Below are 20,324 nucleotides of genomic sequence, written 5' to 3'. Positions count from 1 at the left end.
CAGTGTTTACGAATCTGGGATGGGTAGACCCAACTGCAAACAGGCGAAGGACCTTGACGAGGAAGACGTTTGAAGCAACTCCGTGCTACCTTTCCCCCTAGCTCCTTCAATGATAACGCTTGTGTGTGTGTGTGTGTGTGTGTGATTCCTCAAGCACGTGCACGGAGTTGTGAGTTACAGAATGGCACACAATGGCTATTCTAGAAGGACGGGTAGAATGTTTGAAGTTGAAAGGACGGCGATCAAACGGCTCTGGCCGACTTCTTCTGTGCAGAGAAAGCAGGAAGGATACTATATTTACCGCCCACATCCTCGATCAGGATGAGACCCTTTGGTGTTGAAGCGCGTCTTGAGTACAATACATAAACTTACAAAGTAGCGCCGACCTTGAGTTACCTTCCACTACGGGTAGGTAGCTAGCTACCTTAGGTACGTGAAATTCTAGAGCCCGACCAGCCAGTAAGCGCCGGCTGTTTAGGGTCCGCACATCATGTACGGTGACGACAACCACTGCGGCGCTGGTACTGCAGAAAAAGGGTGTTTTGGATATGATGAGCAGGGACGGGCAGGGGGTAAGCAGGGAAGACCATCAAGTCAGCTAAGTAAGACTCACGAGCAGATGCGTAGTACCATACATGCAAGTCGCTGGCGGCGGCAGACGGTAACGGCGCAAACGGGCATCTTGATATTGAGTCTTTGCAATCTGATTGGGCATAGGCGTTCGGACGGAGGGGCAGAAAGAATCGGGGATTTGTCGTGTTATTTTGACTGTTTTTCTTCATGGGAGTGACTGCATGATGGCTCTGAGTCAACGTGTGAGGTGTTCTGCCTTTTTGTGAGTCTGCGTGTCATGATACCGAGACTTGGCCACTGGGTTTGGCAGCGAGGCGAGGTTGGCCAAGCATGGGAAGGGGAAAAGTCTAACGAAATGGTGTGGCAACTGGCATACAGAGCGTTACGATGACCAGGCACCAGTGCCATGTCACGCACCAGAGAGAGGAAGATGAAGCCCAGAGAAAGGAGAATGACTGGACTGGGTGACTGACTGGCTGGCAATTAGCACAGCGCAACCAAGGCAACACAAGTCGCGAGAAAAGCACGAGCATCGCCCCAAGCTTGCTTGCAGTGACGGAAGAACAAGTCTCTTACCCACCCCTAACATAGTCCTCCCGTCCGTTAGCGCGCTCGCGCTGCCCCCATCTTGGGTCGTAGAGACCGAAAAGAGTCCATTTGCAACTCGGGGGAAGAGCAGACTTTTCTTCCACCTGAATGGGGGAATAGGAGGGACAGAATTAGACGAAGGGGCCTGGGGAAGCACGGGTGACGGAAGCTTGTAAATTGGAAATTCGGATATTGGGCAACATTCAGGCACTGGGCTCCGCGAGCAACCTCATTTCTCTCCTCTCAAGCTTCACCTGTGACTCCCCCGTCTCACTTACGGAGGCTTGTCTTCGTTCGCCTTAGGCCTGTACGGTAAGGACGGCTTACAAGCCGCGGCGACGGCGCCCCCCCCTTTTCTGCTGTCTTGTCTGACGTCCAAAGCTGGCTATTTGAGTGAAGCCCAATCAATTAGAGAGACGACGCGTCTGACACGCGCGCTTGTTGCCACTTTTTTTTTAATAAAATTTTTGGCATCCAACAATGCTCTTTCCTACATGTGGCTGATGGAAGAGCTAAGTTGAGAAATGCCAGTCATTAGCAAACCTGCCGTGTTGCAGGTGTTTGTACTGAATGCAGTTTGTCTGAAGGCCATGGGAGTAGGCAAAAGGGTCGGGTGAGAGAAAACTCAAGGTCGATGACACGACGCGCACCCATGCTCGCGCCACGCCACGCCATGCAATCAATTAAAGGGAGGAATGAGGCTGCCGATGAAGTCACTTTGTCGCGTCGCAAACCCCCTATTAAGTTATAAAATGAGGTAGCATACCCTCAGTGCCGATTTCGTGCACGGAGGCATACCGCAAAGTGGTTTGCTTATTCCTTGTGGCTAGTAGTGTGAGAAGCAAGCAATAAGGAAGTCTGCTTCGCCTGTTCTCTCGGCGTTGGTGGCCCAATAAAACTTGGTGTAAAGCTGGTGTTCTCTTCTAGGTTTACTAAGCGAATCGGGGGAACCACCTCAACCAAAGTGAGAGACTCGCAGATCTCACGTACGACATTGACGGGGGCATTGAGACCGACAAGGGCACATTTTGGGCCCCCGGATATCCCATCGAGCCCATGTCATCTAATCCCACCGAGCGATGCGCATTGCCATTTAGCCCATACCCGGTACCCGCGCTGCTTTGCGCGTTGACGCATGCGATGGGTGATTGATGGGAAAAGAGATGCCGATCCGCCTGACGGTGCTGGGGTCGTCACAGTCACACATCTTCAACTAGGAAGCTGTCGACTCACCAGAGGAGGGCCAAAGCGATGCTGATGAGTCTTTGTGTATCTGCAATACTGGATACAGTGAATGGGGAAAGTTCATGTTACCTGTAGTGAGCTGACTTGCGAATTATCGTGACTGCTGCGGACAGCTGTGCGCAACAGCAGCTTCTCATTCATCGGACTTAAGACACCGGAGGCGATGCCACCGAATGAAAACGAAGTGACTGGTTGGCTGGGTTTCCGGGGGGAGCGGGAACGTTCGCCTCGTTTGGAGTGGTGTTGGATTCTGCCGCACTGATTCGTGATGGCAACTCTATTGAGGGAGAAAAAAAATCCAACTGCACCGTGCCGTGCTGTTTACACGAATAAGACGAGTAAAATGTGCCGTTGTCTCTGTAGCTAGCATCAGGACCTAGGAAGTCGAGGCAAGATCAACTCCCTGGCGCTGATAACAGCAGCAGCTGTTCCTGAGTTGATACAGTCCTCATGGGAAGTACGGCATTGCAAAAGAGCATACTATTCCTTGGGGGGAAGAAGGAGGGAAAAAAAGAAAAGGACAAAACGCACGTGTTAGCCTCTCTCTGACGCCAGGGAAACTGCAGGGGTATGAGCTCGGGCAGGGTAGGGATGTTTGGGGTGGCCCTTGTCCAGCCTTGCTCGTCTCTTGTGTTCTGGCTCCTTATTCGGGAGACCAGGGTCACTGTTTGAAACCGACGTTCAGAACCAAATAAAATTTCCCCCTTCTCTTTGTAGGAGGGATTGTTGAAGTTGCATGGAATCAATGTCTGTATCCGTAGAAGGTAATTGGGAGGAAGGAAGATGGAAGGCTTCGTTACGGGTTGCTGGGCCAGGTACGCGGGTTAGAGTCTCGAGGCACGGCTGCAGAAGCTTCCAATAGTCGTGTGCACTATTGCGCCTTTTGATAGGAAGAGTGGGATAAAGAGAGAGGGCCAGAGATCGCGTTGACCGTGTTCGCGAGTATTGCATATATGTGTGTTTTGCTATATGTACAGCCGGTACCGTCACGGCAGGCGCCAGAGCTGCATGTTGCAGAAGTAGCTGATGGCTAGCTAGTGTGGTTGATGGCGTAGTGATGCAGGTGCACTCGTCACTTGGGTTGGGTCTGAACGCCTGAAATCCATTTCAAAGCGGGAGGCCCAGCCAAGTGCGAGTTTGGCATGGGAACCCCCCGATGGCCAGCAAACGGGACACCTCTCATCTTGCTAGGCTGGTGTTGCATGGCAAGAGGGTGAGGCACTTTGGAAAGGCAAGTGCAAACCCATCTCTACCCTTCCACCTGCCTGCCTACCTGCCTACCTTACCTTACCTAAGAAGGTAAGTACCGATGAGTCGCGGAATACCTGGAAGGAGCCCAACTGGAGGGTCGAGCCATCTCCGTCAGGAACCTTGGTTGTTCGGCTGTCTGGGAGCCTATCAACCGACCCAGGCATCTGATAATGACATTTTCACTCAACACCCTTTTCTCCAATTTCCAGCCGTGGAAACTCGAAAGACTTTTGACCTTCCCAAGAATGTGGCGGGAGGGGCTATTCGACTCCACCCGTTGGCATGCAAAGCTCGCACTTCCACACACAGCCTGCCGCCAGGTGCCGAACACCGGAGTTTCACGATGACTTGTACAGCGACTCTGAGGCAGGCAGGTTGGTCGATTGGACGTTGCTGCGAGAGGCCCCTATGCCGATGGAGGTGGAGTGGGCAGGACAGGACTCAGGAGCGGTATCCGTACGTAGACAGAAGAAAAAACAACGACAAAGGAAAGAAAAAAAAGAAAAAGAGGACAGAAAAGGGTCCTAGAGTTTGCTGCCCAGATTGTAAAGAGGAACAAGGGTCTGGCCCCCAGCATCTCCATGAATAACCACATCTGCTACCACTGTGGCACTGTGGCACTGTAACTCCTCCGTGTCGTATCCAAGCCTAGCCGGCGAGTGAGGACAACCTGAGGAAATAACCTGGAATTGACGTGGTGCGTGCCCTTCCGTGGTCTGTATCAGTCTCGTTGTATTTCCAAGTACCCCAAGCTAAGGTACGCTTGAGACTTGAGTCCGGCCCAGGTAGAACCGGAAGTTGGGGAAAGGCATGCAAGTAATCAGACCCAACACCCGGCGCGTCGGAGGGACGACAGTCACAGGGCACTCTCCAAGTTATCTTCCACTAATAAAGCCCTGATTAGGAAACCTACCAACGCGAAGCTATCTTGGGATGATATCATGATTAGGGCGAGATGTTGATATGGAGATGCGACCTTGATATCACGGATATGATATTCAACCGTTTCTTTCACTTTTTTTCGATTCTGTATATTGCAAAATCTCTCGACCATGGTGAACTTGCGTGCAAATGAGAAACGAGAAAGGAAGCAGGGGCGAAGCAGTCAGTCAGCCAGCCAGCCGGGCATTGTTTGTGCACTCTTTGTGCCTGCTCTGCCCAAGGTGCCTTCCTTGCTCAGGTATCAATCTTTCTGTACGGATCCAAGACAGGCTGACCCAAGAACACCTTACTACCTAGGTAGGTATGCACCTTCCTAGGCTTCGAAACACAAGACAAAGACAACATGCTCAGTCAGGCAATCAAAATACATATGAGTACGAAGCCAGCTGAACAAGTGAAGCTGAATGAGATGGCTCTTTACTGACGTTGCCTCAACTTCAGCACCGACCTGTTGATGGCTACCTTATTACCTACCTACCTTAAAACAGGCTACTTTGGTGATGAATAATGCTTTGGCTGCCTGTGTAAGCTGACCGACCAAGAGGGTTATGCCGCCAGACTGAGAGAGCGATAGGCAAGTGATGGATGGAAAGATAATTGAAATCAGAGGGCCCTTCCACGAATGGAATCCACCTCACACTGTCTTTTGTGCGTGGCAATTGCGGGTCCGATACCGTGTTGATAAGCGAGAGATTTGGTTAGCAACGCACTGTCATCCCGCCAAAAAAGGATGGGTCGGGGCCTTCTTCACTGGGGTATGGATACCCGTAGAGGTTGGGACTCGGGAGGGAGCGCGGGTGCTTCACCTCGCCTGAGTGAATAAGGTAGGTCTCGCTTCAGTGAATTGATGCCAACACCCACGTGAGAAATGGTGAGATGAGAAAGATATACGATCAAATAAACAGCGAACAAATGGAGACCAAGATGGCTTCATCACTGATTTGGCAATAGACTTTCGTCTGTACCTGGAAGGTGAGGGCGAGGGCGAGAGGGCGAGGGCGAGAGGGCGAGGGCGGGCGAGTGAATGGAGAAAAAGGTCTGAGGCGGGTGTGGGCGCGGCGCGGGCTTATGAGGAGGTACTTAACCCAATGTACCTTTTCCCTGGGTCCTTCCCTCCCACTCACACCCAGGTCCACGCCATATTATCTCGTCGCCCAAATTTTTTTTGGTCGTTTCTCCTTCTAAACCTACCACAAACACCGAAACTGGTCCAGGTGGAATAATTTTTCCTTCACCAGAGAGACCCTTTCCGAATCGACAGTTTCTTCTGTAGCTCACCCTTCAGAAGACGACTCTCTCCTCCTCTGCAGTACCCGCCGGTCAAAGGACACCTTTATTTGGTTTCTTCCAAGACCCGTTGCGTAGGCAGACAGACCTTGTTGCCCCCCTCTCCACCCCCATCGCCTAGCGATATTTCCTTCCTGCCGTCAAGGAATCCACGAGCACTCACCCGCAACAACAAAAAATCTCTCCTCCCGCATCCACCTTTTGGACCGAGTCGACTTCGCAACCTCCGAAACGATCCGATCCATCTTTTTGCGAGGAATTTTTTCTCCTTGGAGTTCTTCTTGACACGGTCATTCATTAATTGAATTTCTGCGATCCGTCACCAAATCCGTACCCGAAATCGAATCCGTGATTCGGCACCCGAGCGATCGTCCCAGTTGCCGCACCTTGGACAACTATCCGACACCGACGTCAGCTTCGTTTCGACACGGTTCTTCATCAACGCTACTTTCTACACGAACAGACGCGCTACGACGAGATTCCACATATGACTTCGACTGCCAGCCCTCAGTCCAACCCGGCGCCCACCCCCTCTGCTGCGACTTCGGCTCCTTCATATGCTTCCGCTGCCGGTGCGAACAAGAAGCAAGCCTCCACGCCGCTGATTGCGACGGGATCCAACCCACCAGTGGTGGTCGGTGGCTCCTCTGCGCAAAATGCAAAGCCGTCTGCTCCGTCACCAGTAAATGGACGTCCTCCTATCACACCTGCTGTGCCTGCTGCCCCTGCCGTCCCTCACGGCTCTTCCGCCAACAACATGAACGGAAGCGCACCCGATCACGCTCGCAAGAGCTCCGTTACCCTCAGCGCCAACGGCCCCAACAGCTTCGCTCCCAACGGCGGACCCGTCGGTGGTGCAAAGCCCGGCATTCAGTTCGGATACAACTCTCCTGCTGTCGCGCACAGCACCCCTCAAGCTACCGCCGCTCCGATCCCTATTCCTGGATCCAACCAGAGAGTGCCTTCTCCCGCGCACTCTCCCTCTCCTATCCCTCAGCCCTCTGCTAGCGGTGGCCGTCCCCCTTCGGGCATGGCTCAGCCCAACGCGATGACCTTTGGCAGTCTCGGAAGCGATGGCGATGTAAGTGATATCAGTCCCGTCCTCTTCGGACACCCTGCTTGCGTTCGCGACACTGACTTGCAACTTTTCTTTCAGCGCCACATGAGACAAGCCTCTACTCCCCAGAGCCAGGCCGCTCTTCCTGCGATGCCCGGCCAGCACATCCGACGCGAGTCCGGCGTTTCTCAGCACAGCGACGCCCCTGGTCCTAACCAAGGCCCAGGCCGTGGAGGTTTCCAGCCCCAGGGCGGCCGTGGTCGTGGTTTCAACCCTCACCAGCCCCCGTACCAGGCTAACATGGGATTCCCCCCGAACCAACAGCAGTACAGAAACGGCCAGGGCCGCGGCGGTATGCCGCCTGCCTTCCACCCCGGAAGACCCATGCAACCCTACCCGAACTCGCCTCAGCCGGCCCGAAGCCCTGCTCTGGCCCATTCTCAGCCCGGCCACTCCCAGCCCGGAACCCCGAACATGCCTCCGGCGCAGATGCATCCCATGCCGATGCCAGCTCCCTCTCCTCAGTATTACCAGCAGGGCCCGCCCCCAAATGTAATTCCCCCTCCCTTTCAAGATCTTTCTGTTCAGTCGAGTCTGGGTGCTGCTTTCGTTCCTTCCTTCAAGAGCAAAAAGAAGAACCTGAAGCACTGGGAGAAGTCTTCCCAGGTGAAGTCGAGACATGTGGATTCCTCGCATGACTTGCCGTTCGACTCCAGCAGACCTCGGCGCCATAACAAGCATGGAGAGCAGCTTTGGGCCGAACGTAACGGTCTGAACCCGAGTTACTGTTCAGACTTTGGCGACTATGGCATCACTGAGCTGGCCTACGTGTCGACTGAACCTAGTGGCTTTTGTCAACTCTCTCGTCCCCCAGTCCCCCCTATCGATCTCTCTCCTGAAAGCGGTAATTACGAAAGATTGCTAACTCAAACAAAGGCACAGTACGGCTACCCTCCCCAGGCAAACCATCAGTTCGACCAGTTTGGCCGACCCATCTACTACAACCAGATGGGATACATGCCCTCGCCTGGAGCGCCCCCGGCTTTCCAGCCTGGCTACGCCCCGCCTGCATTCCACCAGCCTGCGCCGACTGCCATGTCACGCACCTCCTCTCACTCTGAGCGTCCCTCCTCTAGCACTGGCCAGCCGAGCCAGCCTGTTGTTGTGTCTGGTACTCCTCAGCCTCAGAACGCACAAGTTAAGCCCCCAGTTGTCGCGTCATCGGGCAACTTCGTCCGCCCCAAGAAGAGTGCCGCCATTGTTATCAAGAACGCTGCCGGCGAAGCGGTTGACTTCAAGAAGAGTATCAAGACTCCGTCGTCGCCTGCCCCTCCTATCGTCCAGCAGTCCAAGACTCCCCCCATCGTCTCCTCTACACCTACTCCTCCCCCTAAGTCCGCAACGCCCTCCCACGCTCGCACAGACAGCCAGGCTACTCCCAAGACTCGTCAAGAGATTCAGGATGAGCTGAGAGCCAAGATCCAGCAGGCCAAGGGTGGCGAGGACAAGGCGAAGGAAGAGGCCGATGCTAAGGCCAAGGCCGCTGATGAAGAGAAGAAGGCTGCCGAGGCCAAGGAAGAAGCCCGCAAGGCTGAGGAGAAGGCAAAGGAAGACGCTCGCAAGGCTGAGGAAGAAGCCGAAGCGAAGCGCAAGGCCGACGAGGAAGAGAAGGCCAAGGCTGCTGCCGCTGAGCAAGAGAAGAAGGCTGCTGAGGCCAAGGCCAAGGCGGAGGCTGAGAAGGCGGCTGAGAAGCCTGCCGAGAAGCCTGCCGCCTCTGCCGCCGATGAGGAGGACGAGATGGAGCGCATGATTCGCGAAATGGAGGAGGAAGATGCTCGTCGCGAGAAGGCTGCTGCCGAGTACGCCGCCAAGAAGCAAGCCGAGAAGGAGGCACAGAAGAAGCTTGACGAGGCAAACAAGGCTACCAACGCTGCTGAGGCTGACCGCAAGCTCCGTGAGGCTGAGCGCGAGATGGAACGTCTCGAAGAGGAGAAGGAGAGAAAGCGTGCACAGGGCGGAAACACCCCTTCCGTCGCCGAGCTGCTCGCTGGAAAGACTGGTGACAGCGAGCCCGCAAAGGTTGGCGATGTTGCCGACAAGCTGTCCAGCCTCAGCATCGGTGACTCCAAGGCTTCGACCCCCACCGAGGCTTCCGCTCCCAAGGCTACTCCCACCGAGAAGCGTGGCCCCAAGCCGTCGCCTCTCAACTTGGCTCCCCTCAACACCAAGCCTGTTGAGCCGCCCCAACCCAGCGCTGCTCTTCAGTCCTTGAAGTCTGCCCGATTCTTGACTGTCATGAACCAAGACCTGTACCCTGCCGGTATCAGCTCTCCCAACCCTGCCTTGAACGCTGCCGTCACCAAGAAAGGCAAGACTTTCAAGTACGATGCTCAGTTCTTGCTGCAGTTCCAGAAGGTCTTCACCGAGCAGCCTTCTACAGAGTTCCACCAGCAAGTCAAGTCCCTCATTGGTGACAACGATGGTTCTCGCTCTGCTTCTACCCCTCGTGCTGGTTCCGGACGTGGTGGCTCCCAACGTGGCGCCGCTGCACCTCAAGTCGGTGCTATGGGCAGCTTCCGTGGTCCCTCTAACAACGTCCGCGGCACGACTTCTGCTGAACGGTTCGCTATGGCTAACGCAGCTATGGGCTCAGGTGGCGGTCCCGTTGGCAATATGGGCACTTTCCGCCAATTCCCTGGTCCTCAGATGGTGAACCGCACTCCCTCTTCCTCCAACATGGGTCCCAACTCTCCCCGTACCCGCTCTGCCAGAGGTGGTGGCAGCAGACGTAACGACTACAACGCCAAGGATGCGCAGGCAGCCAAGACCATGCCTCTCACGGCTGGCATGGAGCTCAAGCCCATCACTGTCTCCGCTTCAGGCTGGAAGCCGACCAGCGTCGGCAAGGGCCCCTCAGTTTCAGGACCTACTCCTGGCGGCGACCACATGGATCCCCAGATGGTTCAGCGCAAGGTCAAGGCTGCACTCAACAAGATGACTCCGGAGAAGTTCGACAAGATTGCCGATCAGATTCTGGCCATCGCGGGCCAGTCCAAGGACGAGTCCGATGGCCGCACTCTCCGCCAGGTGATTCAGCTCACCTTCGAGAAGGCCACCGACGAGGCTCACTGGGCTTCCATGTACGCCAAGTTCTGCAAGCGTATGCTTGACACGATGAGCCCTGAGATCCGTGATGAGAATATCAAGGACAAGAACGGTGTCGTTGTTAGCGGTGGTGCCTTGTTCCGCAAGTACCTTCTCAACCGTTGTCAGGAGGAGTTCGAGCGCGGCTGGAAGGTCAACCTGCCCACCAAGCCGGAGGAAGACGAGGGCAAGCCCCAAACGAACGAGGCCGCCATGCTTTCCGACGAGTACTACATCGCTGCTGCCGCCAAGCGTCGCGGTCTTGGTCTCGTCCAATTCATTGGTGAGCTATACAAGCTTGGCATGTTGACGGAGCGCATCATGCACGAGTGTGTTCGCAAGCTTGTCGACTACGAGGGTATCCCCGACGAGGCCGAGATAGAGTCTCTCTCCAAGTTGTTGAGAACCATTGGTAACAACCTTGACGCTTCGGAGAAGGGCAAGGCCTTGATGAACGTCTACTTCGACCGCATCCAGCACATGATGGACATGCCCGAGCTTCCCAGCAGATTGAAGTTCATGCTCTTGGACGTCCTCGATCTTCGCAAGGCTGGTTGGGCTTCTAAGGAGGCAAACAAGGGCCCCAAGACTCTTGATGAGATTCGTGCAGAGGTATGATATCCCAACCCCCATCCTTACAGAATACTGTTTACTGACTCCTTCCGTAGGCTGAGGCAGCTGCTGCCCAGAAGGCAATGGAGAACCAGCGCGGCGGCAGCCAACGCGGTCCCGGCGGCCGCCCCAATGTCGGCCGTGGCGATTCTCGCAACTTCTCCTCTGGCTACATGCAGGCCCAGTCCAACCAAGTCGGTATGGACGACCTGCGTCGCCTGAAGGGCTCGACGAGCAGAGCTGCCAGTGGCAACATCTCTCTTGGCCCCACCTCCATGTTCAGCTCTCGCAGCAACAGCGGACGCAGACTTGGACCTGGTGGCTCTCTCGGCCGCCCTGGCGAGGACTCTGGTGCTTCATCCCGCACCGGCACTCCCCCCACCACCCAACATCAAAACGCATTCAGGTAGGCTATTCCGCGCTTCTAACAATCATCCTAGTTCGTAACTAACCATCCTGATAGTGCACTCGCCAACTTGGACAGCGAAACCCCGGCTTCTCCTCCTTCGACTGCTGCCTCTCCTGCACTGTCCAAGGCTGTTCCCGACAGCTCTGCTGCCGAGAGCAAATGAGAGTAGCCGAGTATTTCCTTTTCCAATAAGTCATTGCATTTAAGCAAATAGACAGGGGGCGGGGGCTGTTTGGTGCATTTACACAGAGGACTTTCAGAGTTCGTGTTTCAAAAGTTACCCTGATCTTTGCTGCGGACCATGATACCTCGAAAGAATACCGACATAGACGATTCACACTGAGATGACCTCTCACCAGGAAAAGAGGTTCTCCATTTTCGGACTCCGGATGTTTCATTTCCACATTCGGCCCTCTTAACCCGATCGCATCAACTTCATGATGCGCTCAAACACAAGACACACACCGTGTTTTATTCCTTTTCTAATACGAGTTCACGACGCTTTATGGGTCTTCTTCTACGTGCCTGGCTGCATGGGGACCAGTGGCTAGGAAATGGTTGAATGCAGACAGGCCAGACGTACGAAGGAAGAGACGACCCCGGGAGAGTCCATCCAGCAACGGGGAGCTCATGCGCACGTTATGAGAGTGCGCGAATTTGCTCTTTAAGGCGGGACATCAAAAAGCATACGCAGGAGCGTCGGCAAGGTCGTGATCCTGTTTCGAATGCAAAAAAGGGGATTTAGGAATCTGTTCAGAAGAGGATTTTCGTCTTTTTTCCATCCTTTTGGCATTGGCTTGGTCATCACTGGCAGGTCTCTCGACGTCACAAACACTTATTTTGGGCGTGGTTCCCGGTCATGGGAGGGAGTGGACTGGTCCAGCACCCATCTCTGTCCACTATGAAGGCAGAGAGGTGCTCGGTGAAAGGGCCAGGACTCGGGGGTTCAGGTCACTGGTCGCCAACAGTGGCTTGCTCCTCTGGTCTAGGCATCTTCGCCGGCGGAAACAGGACTGGTAAGGGGATAATCGACCGGGCGTGGAGGGACCTAATGCTTTCTCTGACTTTGTACATTTAATTCGGCAGCGAGCTTGCCAGTGGACCTAGCCCTAAAAAAGAAGAGACTACATTGTTCACAACCTTTCTTGTGTTCATAATCCGTGATCATGTGCATATGATGACAGTTCCTCATGAATGCAAGCTAAGACAAACCTGTAAGGGCAAACGATCGACTCAGTCCCTCGAACGTCTACCACATCGACATATTGATGAACGGGAACGCGAGAAAGCAGCAGTCTTCGACATTGAACTTCAAGTCTCCAGGGTACGAAGAACGCAAATTATATATGCGGTGGCAGGAAGGATAAGGTTGTGTGAATAAGCGCTTTGAAATGATATTAACCATGTTTCCTACGTCAACAACAAAACATGTCCAGAGGCTAGGTTTGCCCGCCTCGATTTCCCCAAGTCCAACCAGAAACTCCGAGCTCTCCAACGCCCACAGTCATCATCATATCCTCCTCTAAAAGCAAGTTCAAATACTAAGCCAGAACGTAGAAGCCAGCCTCCGAACCAACTCCTCAGGAGCTTCCGTCATGCCCAAAACTTCCCATCCCAATCATTATCAGCTGTCCTTTGTGTACAAACCCCGTGTGGTGGCACGTCGCCTCATGCTGCAGCAAGAAGCTTGTTGAAGCCCAGCTTAGCAAACAGAGTATCCATGGCAACCCATTGCCTACCGCACTTGTCGAGATACTTGTCCACTACGCCCTTGACAGTGCCAAATCGAACGCGGTTGTGCTCCGCCATCGCGAGAACCTTATCCTTGTGTTCGCGTGGAATGTCATTCCCATTCTCTGCTGAAGCCTTGGTCTTGGCCTTGTCAACGTCCCAGAGACTGGCGTAGTATACGAGCTGGTTGTAAATTGCCTTCTCGGTGTACTCATAGCGCATGCGACCAAGGCAATCCCGCGCAAGGCCCTTGGGACCTAGACAGCGCGTGCCGTAGACGTTCATTTGGCGAGTGCGCATGCCGCAGGCGGAATCATCGCAGACCAGCCAGCCCTCGTAGTAGCGTGCCGTTTGAGTTCGGAGTGCATGTTCGAGCTGGGGTACAATCGAGAGTGTTGAGATGGTGGCGCCGCAAGAGTCGCAAAGTACCCCTGATGCCGAGACGCGGTCAGGCTGTGCAAGCAGACCTTCGAATACGGAAGTCTTCTTGCATGCTCGGCAGCGGAGGGAGAGGCGGGCACATTCGGCGAAACGCACTTCGTCGGGAATTTGCGACTCCATGGGGTGAATCTCAACATCGTTGCCTCCTCCACCTTGTTGTTGGTCCTGGACTGACTTATACCTGCGGATGTCCAAGCCAAGGCACTCTGCAAGTTGAGAGCTCGAGGTCCCAACAATGTTCGCGCAGAGACGCTCGACTGGGGGGAAGATTTGCTTGCCAAGGTACCACTCGACATCCGGTGAGAGGCCAGAGTCAGCCTTCATGACATCTGGGGGAGAATAGGCCCTCTTCGGGGCAGGGTCGGAGCTTTGAGGATCGCCAGTGATGACATAGGAGATAACATCGCCACGGCGAACGTTCTTTCCTCTGGCAATTTCCCTCAACGCAACTTGGACCTGTGGCATAGAGTCCGCGTTGGGATATTCTGTGGGGGCCTTGCCGAGCTGTGTGAAGATGATGTACTTTTGCACCGGAATAGCTTGCTCACGCATCTTACCAGAGATCTCTCTGAGGTATTCGTGGATGCGCGAGATCGACTTCTCGGTTTCGTTGCCGGACAGAATCTCGTCGAGGATCTTGCTCGAGATCTCCTTGGACAGGCCACAGTACTCACGACGCTTCATGTCGAGACCTTTGACTTCCATCTTCTCAATGAACTTGCCATCCTTTTCAACCAAATTGATGGCAGCATATTTCTTCTTGGCCTGGAGCAAGATTCGGCGGAAAACATTGTCGATATCGATTTCCAAGAGTCTGTAACGTTCGTTGACGGCCTTCTTGAACTCTTGACCGACCTTGAAGGCATCGGACACATTCTCGACGTTGGCGTTGATCATGACGGAATCCGTGTCTCCATAAATGACCTGGAGCTGATTGCTCTCGGCGAGCTCCTTGGTGCTGCGCAGAATCTCACGGCCCTTGTACGTAGTTAAGACGGCAAGAGGGCGCGCGTAGAAACGGGACTTGGTGTAGCCCAAACATCCGTACATAGAGTTGGCCGTAAGTTTCAGCGCAAGCTGCTTGATATCCCAGGTGGCAAGCTGCTCTGGAGTTGCACTCTTGTCTTTCATCAAGGACTTGACTTGCTTTCTTCGGCCAACAAGTGTAGCAATGAGTCTGGGTAGGATGCCTTGCTCCTGGTCCTTAGGAACCTCTGGCACAGTCTCTTCGTCTTGTTCCTGTTGCGTGAGTTAGCGTCTGGTCTAGTTGTTAGAGGGAGACGAAGTAAATGTGCATACCATAGCAGATCTGTCCACAGTCGTGAAACAAATGTTGTACTCCTGGATGATGGAAGGGTACAGAGAGTTGAAGTCCATGACTAGGACAAACTTGTCGTAGAGGCCTTTCTCGGGTTCGAAAACGAGACCACCCTTGTATTTGTCCTTCTTTTTGCCGTCGCCCTCTTCGGCCTCATTTTCTTCCTGGGCCATTCTACCCCTGAAAGTTTGCTTATCAGGGCAAATGTACTTGTTGCGGTGGAACTCATGCAACAGAATGTATTCGTTGCGCTCGGCGCGAGTTCCGGTAAGGGTTCTCGCCCATGAGTTACCGGCCAAGTTGGTGAGGACCTTAGTTAAGGGAAGAAGCTGGACCTGTAAAGCCAGTGCGGTGATGAAGTGGGTATCAGCCTCCATGTGTGAGACGTAGTTCATCATACCATCCTTGGACTGGGTTGCCCATGTCTTGAGCGCAGCTTCATTGTCAATGTCCTGTCTGCGGTTGTTACCCGGCAAGTATAGACTGCACATTTCTGTCAAACTCCAAGATTGGCACTTGAACATGGCAGACTTTCCGGCATCGTTGGCCAGGTCGCAAAGCAAACGACCAGCCATGATTTGCCTCTCGGCGAAGACATTGCCACCAACCTTGTTCATGGAAGCTGGCCATTGCGTTCGCTTGAGTCGACCGAGTCGAGACCACTGGTGTGTCTTCTTCTCATGGAGACGGTTGAGCAGAACGCTGTAGTCGACTCCCTCCAACTGATGTCCTAGAATCACGTCTGGATCCACAACATCCAGCTGAGCAAGGAAGAACATGAGGATTTCTGACTCTTGGCGGAAGGTCTTGATGAGGCCTCTCTTCCTGTCCTTTGCCATGTTTTCAAATCCGAGGGGGAATGCTGTCCCATGAGGACGAATAAGGGTAAATGTCCGGCAGGGAAGCTTCTCGGCCGGAGTTGGATCAGCTAAGGAAGCCTTCTCGTAGATGCGAGCGCTGATTGCGAGAATCTCTTGCTTGTTGGCCTTGGCGTTGAAGGCAGTTCGCAATGCGATACTCATCAAGGTCAGGGGAGGTGTATCGAGGTTGTCAGAGTCGCTCAACGTCGAGACCATGTTGGGGTGCTCGACGAGCACTTCGAGCTTGCAGTGAGAAGCGTTCTTGAGGGCACCAAAGTCGGCATCGGTAATCTTCAGCCAGCAGGGGCCCATGATGTTCTTCCACAGCACAAATTGCTCGAATAGCGCCGTGTTTGTGCCGAAAACACGCGAGAATGTGTCTCCCGTAGTCGTACCGTCAATGACAGGCTTTGTGTAGGGATAGAGACACTTCAAGTACTGAGCCTCTTTGGGAATGCCTGGAAGCTCGAATGCGTACTTTCTTGTGCATGCCTTGATCTTGAACATGCCAACGTTCATCTTGGTCATGAGAGCGTCAATCTCAGAGTAGACGTCCATCATCTCGACTTCCTCGCTTGTCTCTTCCCCGCCCTCGACCTTGGTTTCGCGGGGAAGGAAAAAGAGCTTGCGGAGAATGTTGTCGACCTTGACGAAGCAACTGACGTACAAGCCGGTTTTCTTGTTCAAGACCTTCCCAAAGAGGCAGAGACTGCCGTTGACCTCGGTGTAGTCAGTCCAGAACATGTTGAGACTGCCGTCCTCCTCCATAGCATCCTTATAGTCTATCTTGCCGACGGTTCTAGCCTCCGCAGGGGAGCTTGAAACAACATTGAGCTGGTCGGTGATGTTGTTCCATGCTGACGAGTCGACTGATGGGGCGGCAGGCTTGACCGGGGAAGAGCTCAAAGGTGTAGGGTAGGGATCGGGCTTGACAAGTTTCTTCGGTGGTCTTGACCCTGTGATGTTGACACTAGCAGCAGTGACCGCACCAGCATGGGCAACCTCCATCATATCATCGTCTTCCTCATCCAGGGGCTCCGGCTTGACCATTGCCTTACGCTGGGCTACTTTAGCGGCTGGCGATGATGGCGCGGGGTCTTCGGACATGGGAACATCGTCCACAGTGATCGGAGCGGGGCTATCATCTCTGTCGTCGCCCATAGGCGGCAAATAGCCATCATCGACTGCTGAATTGTCGAATGTAGGAGATGATAGTCTGTCATCCACAGTCTTTGTTCTCTTGGTAAGTCGCGTCCTGGTGTCGGGGGCGGGAGAAAGCACACGGGCTCGGCGGCGCTCAGGGGATCTGTTACGTTTGGCTGACCGGGACGCAGGAGCGGGGATGTTGGCGTCGACCTCCCCAAGGAGATCGGCAAGGAAATCGTCGTCTTCTTTCGTTTTGGCGACCTATGGCTCTTATTAGTACAACGTTTCTCTGGCTTTGGGCGCATCTGACGAACCTTCGGCTTGGCTTGTGTCTTGGTGGAACCCTTTGTGAAGTATTCGCTGATGTCTCTGTCATTGGCATCTCGCTTGGCCGCTTCTTCTTCGCGCTGCTTTTTTGCTACTGAGTGTCAGTATGATAGATCTTGCAAGCATACGGATTGTAATTTTTCTTACAGGCTTTGCTTGGCCTACCACGACCCTTCACTGGCATATCCTCATCGCTTTCCGAATAGTATTGGGGCTGACGATCCCACTCCTCCCGACCATCGTCGGCATATCCCTCGCCATTGTCGTCAACAACGAAATCGTCTTGGTCCAGACGGTCTCTGATAATCTTCTTGTATTGGTTCTCATCAACCTCTTCGTAAAGCTCGTCAACCTCCTCGACCTCGTAGTTGGCTCTCTTGCCAGACGCTCGCAGAGCCCGAAGCTCGGCCAGCTTCGAGCGTCTGTCGACCTTGGGCATGGTGGGCAGGGCTGGTATGTCGAGTATTAGAGAGAAAGGTTAAAGTTCTCGAATGGACACTCAATTCATCGTATAGAGCAAGAAATTATTCGGCACCGGCGGTAGGTACTGAAAGATGTGGCGTGTCAAGCTGTGTTTGTATCGAGGAACGGAGTAGGCCTGTTGTGGGTGGGATAACACAAAGCACGGGATACATGTGCTCTATAATTTGGCCGTTCAGCCAGGGGCGGCGCGCGAGGAAAGTCGCGTTCGTGTTTGGCGACGCGTTTTTTGCTTAATTGCCGTCAGGCCAATTGGTCGAGTCTGCGCTAAACGCTACAAAGTGGGGGCACTCATAAAGAGGCCCGCCCGCAACCAACGTCAGTGTTCTGCGCGACACGCTAAGCCATGCAGGACGCCCCAAAGACGCAGGCACAGGCATGGGAGGGGAGCAAGCTCTCCGATAAGATAAGAGAGCTTGGGTAGGTACCTTACCTAGGTAGTTGGTCGCAAAATTTCCCGGAGGCGCTTTCATGATTGAAGGAGGTCCTCATGGAAAACTCCAGCACCGCATAGCCTTCCGCCGCAAAAGACCCTCAAGAATGCTATCCTGCAAAGCCTGTCTCACACGGGCGCTTCAGCCCTTGTCGGGAAAGGCCTCCTTCTCCGAACTATCGTCTACTTTACCCATCCTTCAATATGGCCCGCCGGGCAGCCAACGCCGACTTGCCCATAGAAAGGCAATACCCACGACTGCCGCAGGCAGAGCGTTCTTGAAAGAAGCAAAGGAAATAGAAAAGGACACCCACGGCAGCAGCGAGGAATTTGCAGAAAAGAGGAGGAAACAGAAGCTAGACTGGGCTGTGTCGAAACATCTCGAGCACCTGGAAACCCCCTTCAACATCGCCAAGCACGTCGAGGCCACACTCCAGAAGGGTCGCTTCGATGAGGCCCTTCTCCTTGTCCAGCGCGCCAGTGCCAAGGATACCGACCTCGTCGTGGCCTGGAACCACCTTATTAAGTACCAGATCATGGAGTTGAAGCGAGTCAACTTTGCCATCAGCCTCTTCAACGATATGAAGAAGCGCGGCCAATCACCCAACGAACAGACATTTACCATCATCTTCACTGGCTGTGCAAAGTCCCGCGAACCGAAGGCCGCCAGTGCCAAGGCTCTGGCTTTGTATAAAACGATGCTCAAGGAGGACGCAAAGATCAAGCCTAACTCGATACATGTCAACGCTGTGATCCAGTGCTGCGGCCGCGCAGGCGACGTCGAAAACATGTTCACGCTGGCCGACTCGGCCGATGCCAAGTCAGGTCGCAAGAACACTGCTTACACGTACACGGCCATCATCAACACGCTACGCGCAGAGGCTGAGAATCAGGATAATCGCAAAGGGCAGTCTCTCCAACAGCACATCGATACGGTGGAGCAGACGATCACACGATGCAAGCATATATGGGAGGAGGTCATGCGCAACTGGCGTAACGGGAAGATGGAGATCGACGAGGATCTGGTGTGCGCCATGGGTCGTGTTCTGCTCCTCGGAGGTAATAAGGACAGAGGCAAGATTCTCACCATGCTCGAAGAGACCATGAGCGTCCGGAACTACAACCGTACGCCCACGGGAGACTATGCACACCGCATCAACGACGACATGAAAGGTATCAGCGCGACTGGTAGCGCAAAGCGCAAAGCCACAGTCCTCTCACCAAAGATCAAATATGCCGTACCGCGGGCCAACACCCTATCCCTCGTTCTCGCTATCGTTCGCGAGCAAAAGCAGACCAAGCTGGGCGTGAAGTACTGGGACCTCTTTGTCCATTACTACGGCGTCAAACCCGACACAGACAATTATCACCAAATGATTCGTCTCTACGAGCGCAGCGGCTCAAGTAAAGACGCCGCAAAGGCTGTACAGCAGATGCCATCCGACAAACCTGTCCCTCCCATCGTCTATCGCCGCGCCCTCTCCGCCTGCATCAACAACAACATGAGCCAAAACGCGTTCTCCGATGCCACGTCCATCCTGAACACGATGCTCGCCCACGGCGCCGCTCAGAAAACCCCCGTGGACGTGCGCGCCCTCCTCATCTACATGAAGGCTGCCATCATCTGCCACTTCAACTTCCGCCAGATGGACAAGGCGGGCGACACCAAGAGCGCGAAGCGCGGCTACGCCCAGCAACTCGCCGCCGCCGTGGAAAATCTCTGGCAGCCCTTTTCCTCAGCCAAGGAAGCCTTGATCAAGTCCCAGGGCAAGGACGTGGCCCGGAAACGCGCCGAGGCTGTCGAAGACCTTGCTGACCTTGCTCGCAAGATGATTAGCGCCGTCGACAAGGTCGTCAACGAGAAGGCGCTCGCTGCCGATGAGGAAGCGTTCATCAGCCTCAAGGAGAAGCGGAGCAAGCTGAACCGGTTCGCGGTCGAGTTTACCGACCCGAACCAACGTATGCAGGATGCTACGCCCGCAAAGAAGGACGAACAAGAGATGTTGGACTTGTAAAACATCATTGTTATGAACTGTACAATACAATGTAAAAACAATATCTGAGCCATGTGAACATACCGAAGATATAGAACGACTCAAGCCTCGTTACACACATAGAACAAATACCCCAATCTCAATGTACGTTTCTAAGCTTTGAACCATGATCCGACGCCGCCGTTCCTTGAAGACGCCCTGAATTGCAAAATCGAAGAAGGCAATGAAACTCCACTGAAGAAGAAAAAAATATGGCAAAGTCTCTTTTGATCTAATAGTACACGCGCCTCCCTGGATAATGGAGAGATCTGCGCCCTCTCGAAAAAAGGAACCTTTCCCCATCTTTGCGCAGAAATTCACCCCCGATTTGTAAATTCTCGCCCCCCTTTTACGAGCAGAATCAGCATACACATGAAGTCGCCTAGGTATTTTCGACCCTTTCCCAAGCCCGCTTTCGAAAAATTTAACGCCCAAGTAGAAACCCCC

At 54.0% G+C, this 20,324-nt stretch overlaps 5 protein-coding genes across 5 annotated transcripts; 3 read left to right on the top strand and 2 right to left on the bottom strand.

The window, feature by feature from the left end:
• Positions 1–6: 6 nt before the first annotated feature.
• Positions 7–6,325, bottom strand: CLUP02_03434 (uncharacterized protein; the record flags this gene model as incomplete). Its single annotated transcript, XM_049282456.1, has 29 exons — positions 7–118; positions 189–266; positions 488–524; positions 614–803; positions 858–920; positions 991–1,045; positions 1,150–1,265; positions 1,319–1,376; positions 1,440–1,546; positions 1,705–1,862; positions 1,928–2,084; positions 2,148–2,345; positions 2,395–2,415; positions 2,476–2,664; positions 2,715–2,763; positions 2,957–3,070; positions 3,279–3,410; positions 3,483–3,593; positions 3,732–3,947; positions 4,000–4,097; positions 4,215–4,373; positions 4,428–4,523; positions 4,571–4,717; positions 5,093–5,232; positions 5,306–5,410; positions 5,510–5,637; positions 5,878–6,016; positions 6,085–6,195; positions 6,247–6,325. The coding sequence occupies 29 exons, from the start codon at positions 6,323–6,325 to the stop codon at positions 7–9; spliced, it is 3,363 nt and encodes a 1,120-aa protein (XP_049139599.1).
• CLUP02_03433 (translation initiation factor 4F) lies at positions 5,330–11,271 on the top strand (the record flags this gene model as incomplete). The annotated part of the gene is made up of 5 exons (XM_049282455.1): positions 5,330–5,354; positions 6,252–6,967; positions 7,043–10,699; positions 10,756–11,105; positions 11,163–11,271. The coding sequence occupies 5 exons, from the start codon at positions 5,330–5,332 to the stop codon at positions 11,269–11,271; spliced, it is 4,857 nt and encodes a 1,618-aa protein (XP_049139598.1).
• A 399-nt stretch (positions 11,272–11,670) lies between these two features.
• Positions 11,671–12,634, top strand: CLUP02_03432 (uncharacterized protein; the record flags this gene model as incomplete). Its single annotated transcript, XM_049282454.1, has 5 exons — positions 11,671–11,755; positions 11,923–12,124; positions 12,195–12,205; positions 12,293–12,432; positions 12,545–12,634. The coding sequence occupies 5 exons, from the start codon at positions 11,671–11,673 to the stop codon at positions 12,632–12,634; spliced, it is 528 nt and encodes a 175-aa protein (XP_049139597.1).
• A 142-nt stretch (positions 12,635–12,776) lies between these two features.
• Positions 12,777–17,370, bottom strand: CLUP02_03431 (DNA polymerase; the record flags this gene model as incomplete). Its single annotated transcript, XM_049282453.1, has 4 exons — positions 12,777–14,519; positions 14,580–16,865; positions 16,919–17,022; positions 17,079–17,370. 4 exons carry the CDS (start codon positions 17,368–17,370, stop codon positions 12,777–12,779), a joined length of 4,425 nt encoding a protein of 1,474 aa, XP_049139596.1.
• A 581-nt stretch (positions 17,371–17,951) lies between these two features.
• CLUP02_03430 (pentatricopeptide repeat domain-containing protein) lies at positions 17,952–19,859 on the top strand (the record flags this gene model as incomplete). Its single annotated transcript, XM_049282452.1, has 1 exon — positions 17,952–19,859. One exon carries the CDS (start codon positions 17,952–17,954, stop codon positions 19,857–19,859), a length of 1,908 nt encoding a protein of 635 aa, XP_049139595.1.
• Positions 19,860–20,324: the final 465 nt, after the last annotated feature.

The sequence above is a fragment of the Colletotrichum lupini genome, chromosome 2 (assembly GCF_023278565.1).
Source record: "Colletotrichum lupini chromosome 2, complete sequence".
Lineage (NCBI taxonomy): Eukaryota > Fungi > Ascomycota > Sordariomycetes > Glomerellales > Glomerellaceae > Colletotrichum > Colletotrichum lupini.
Note: the sequence above shows the minus strand (reverse complement) of the source record. Positions and strands in the feature narration are given on the sequence as shown.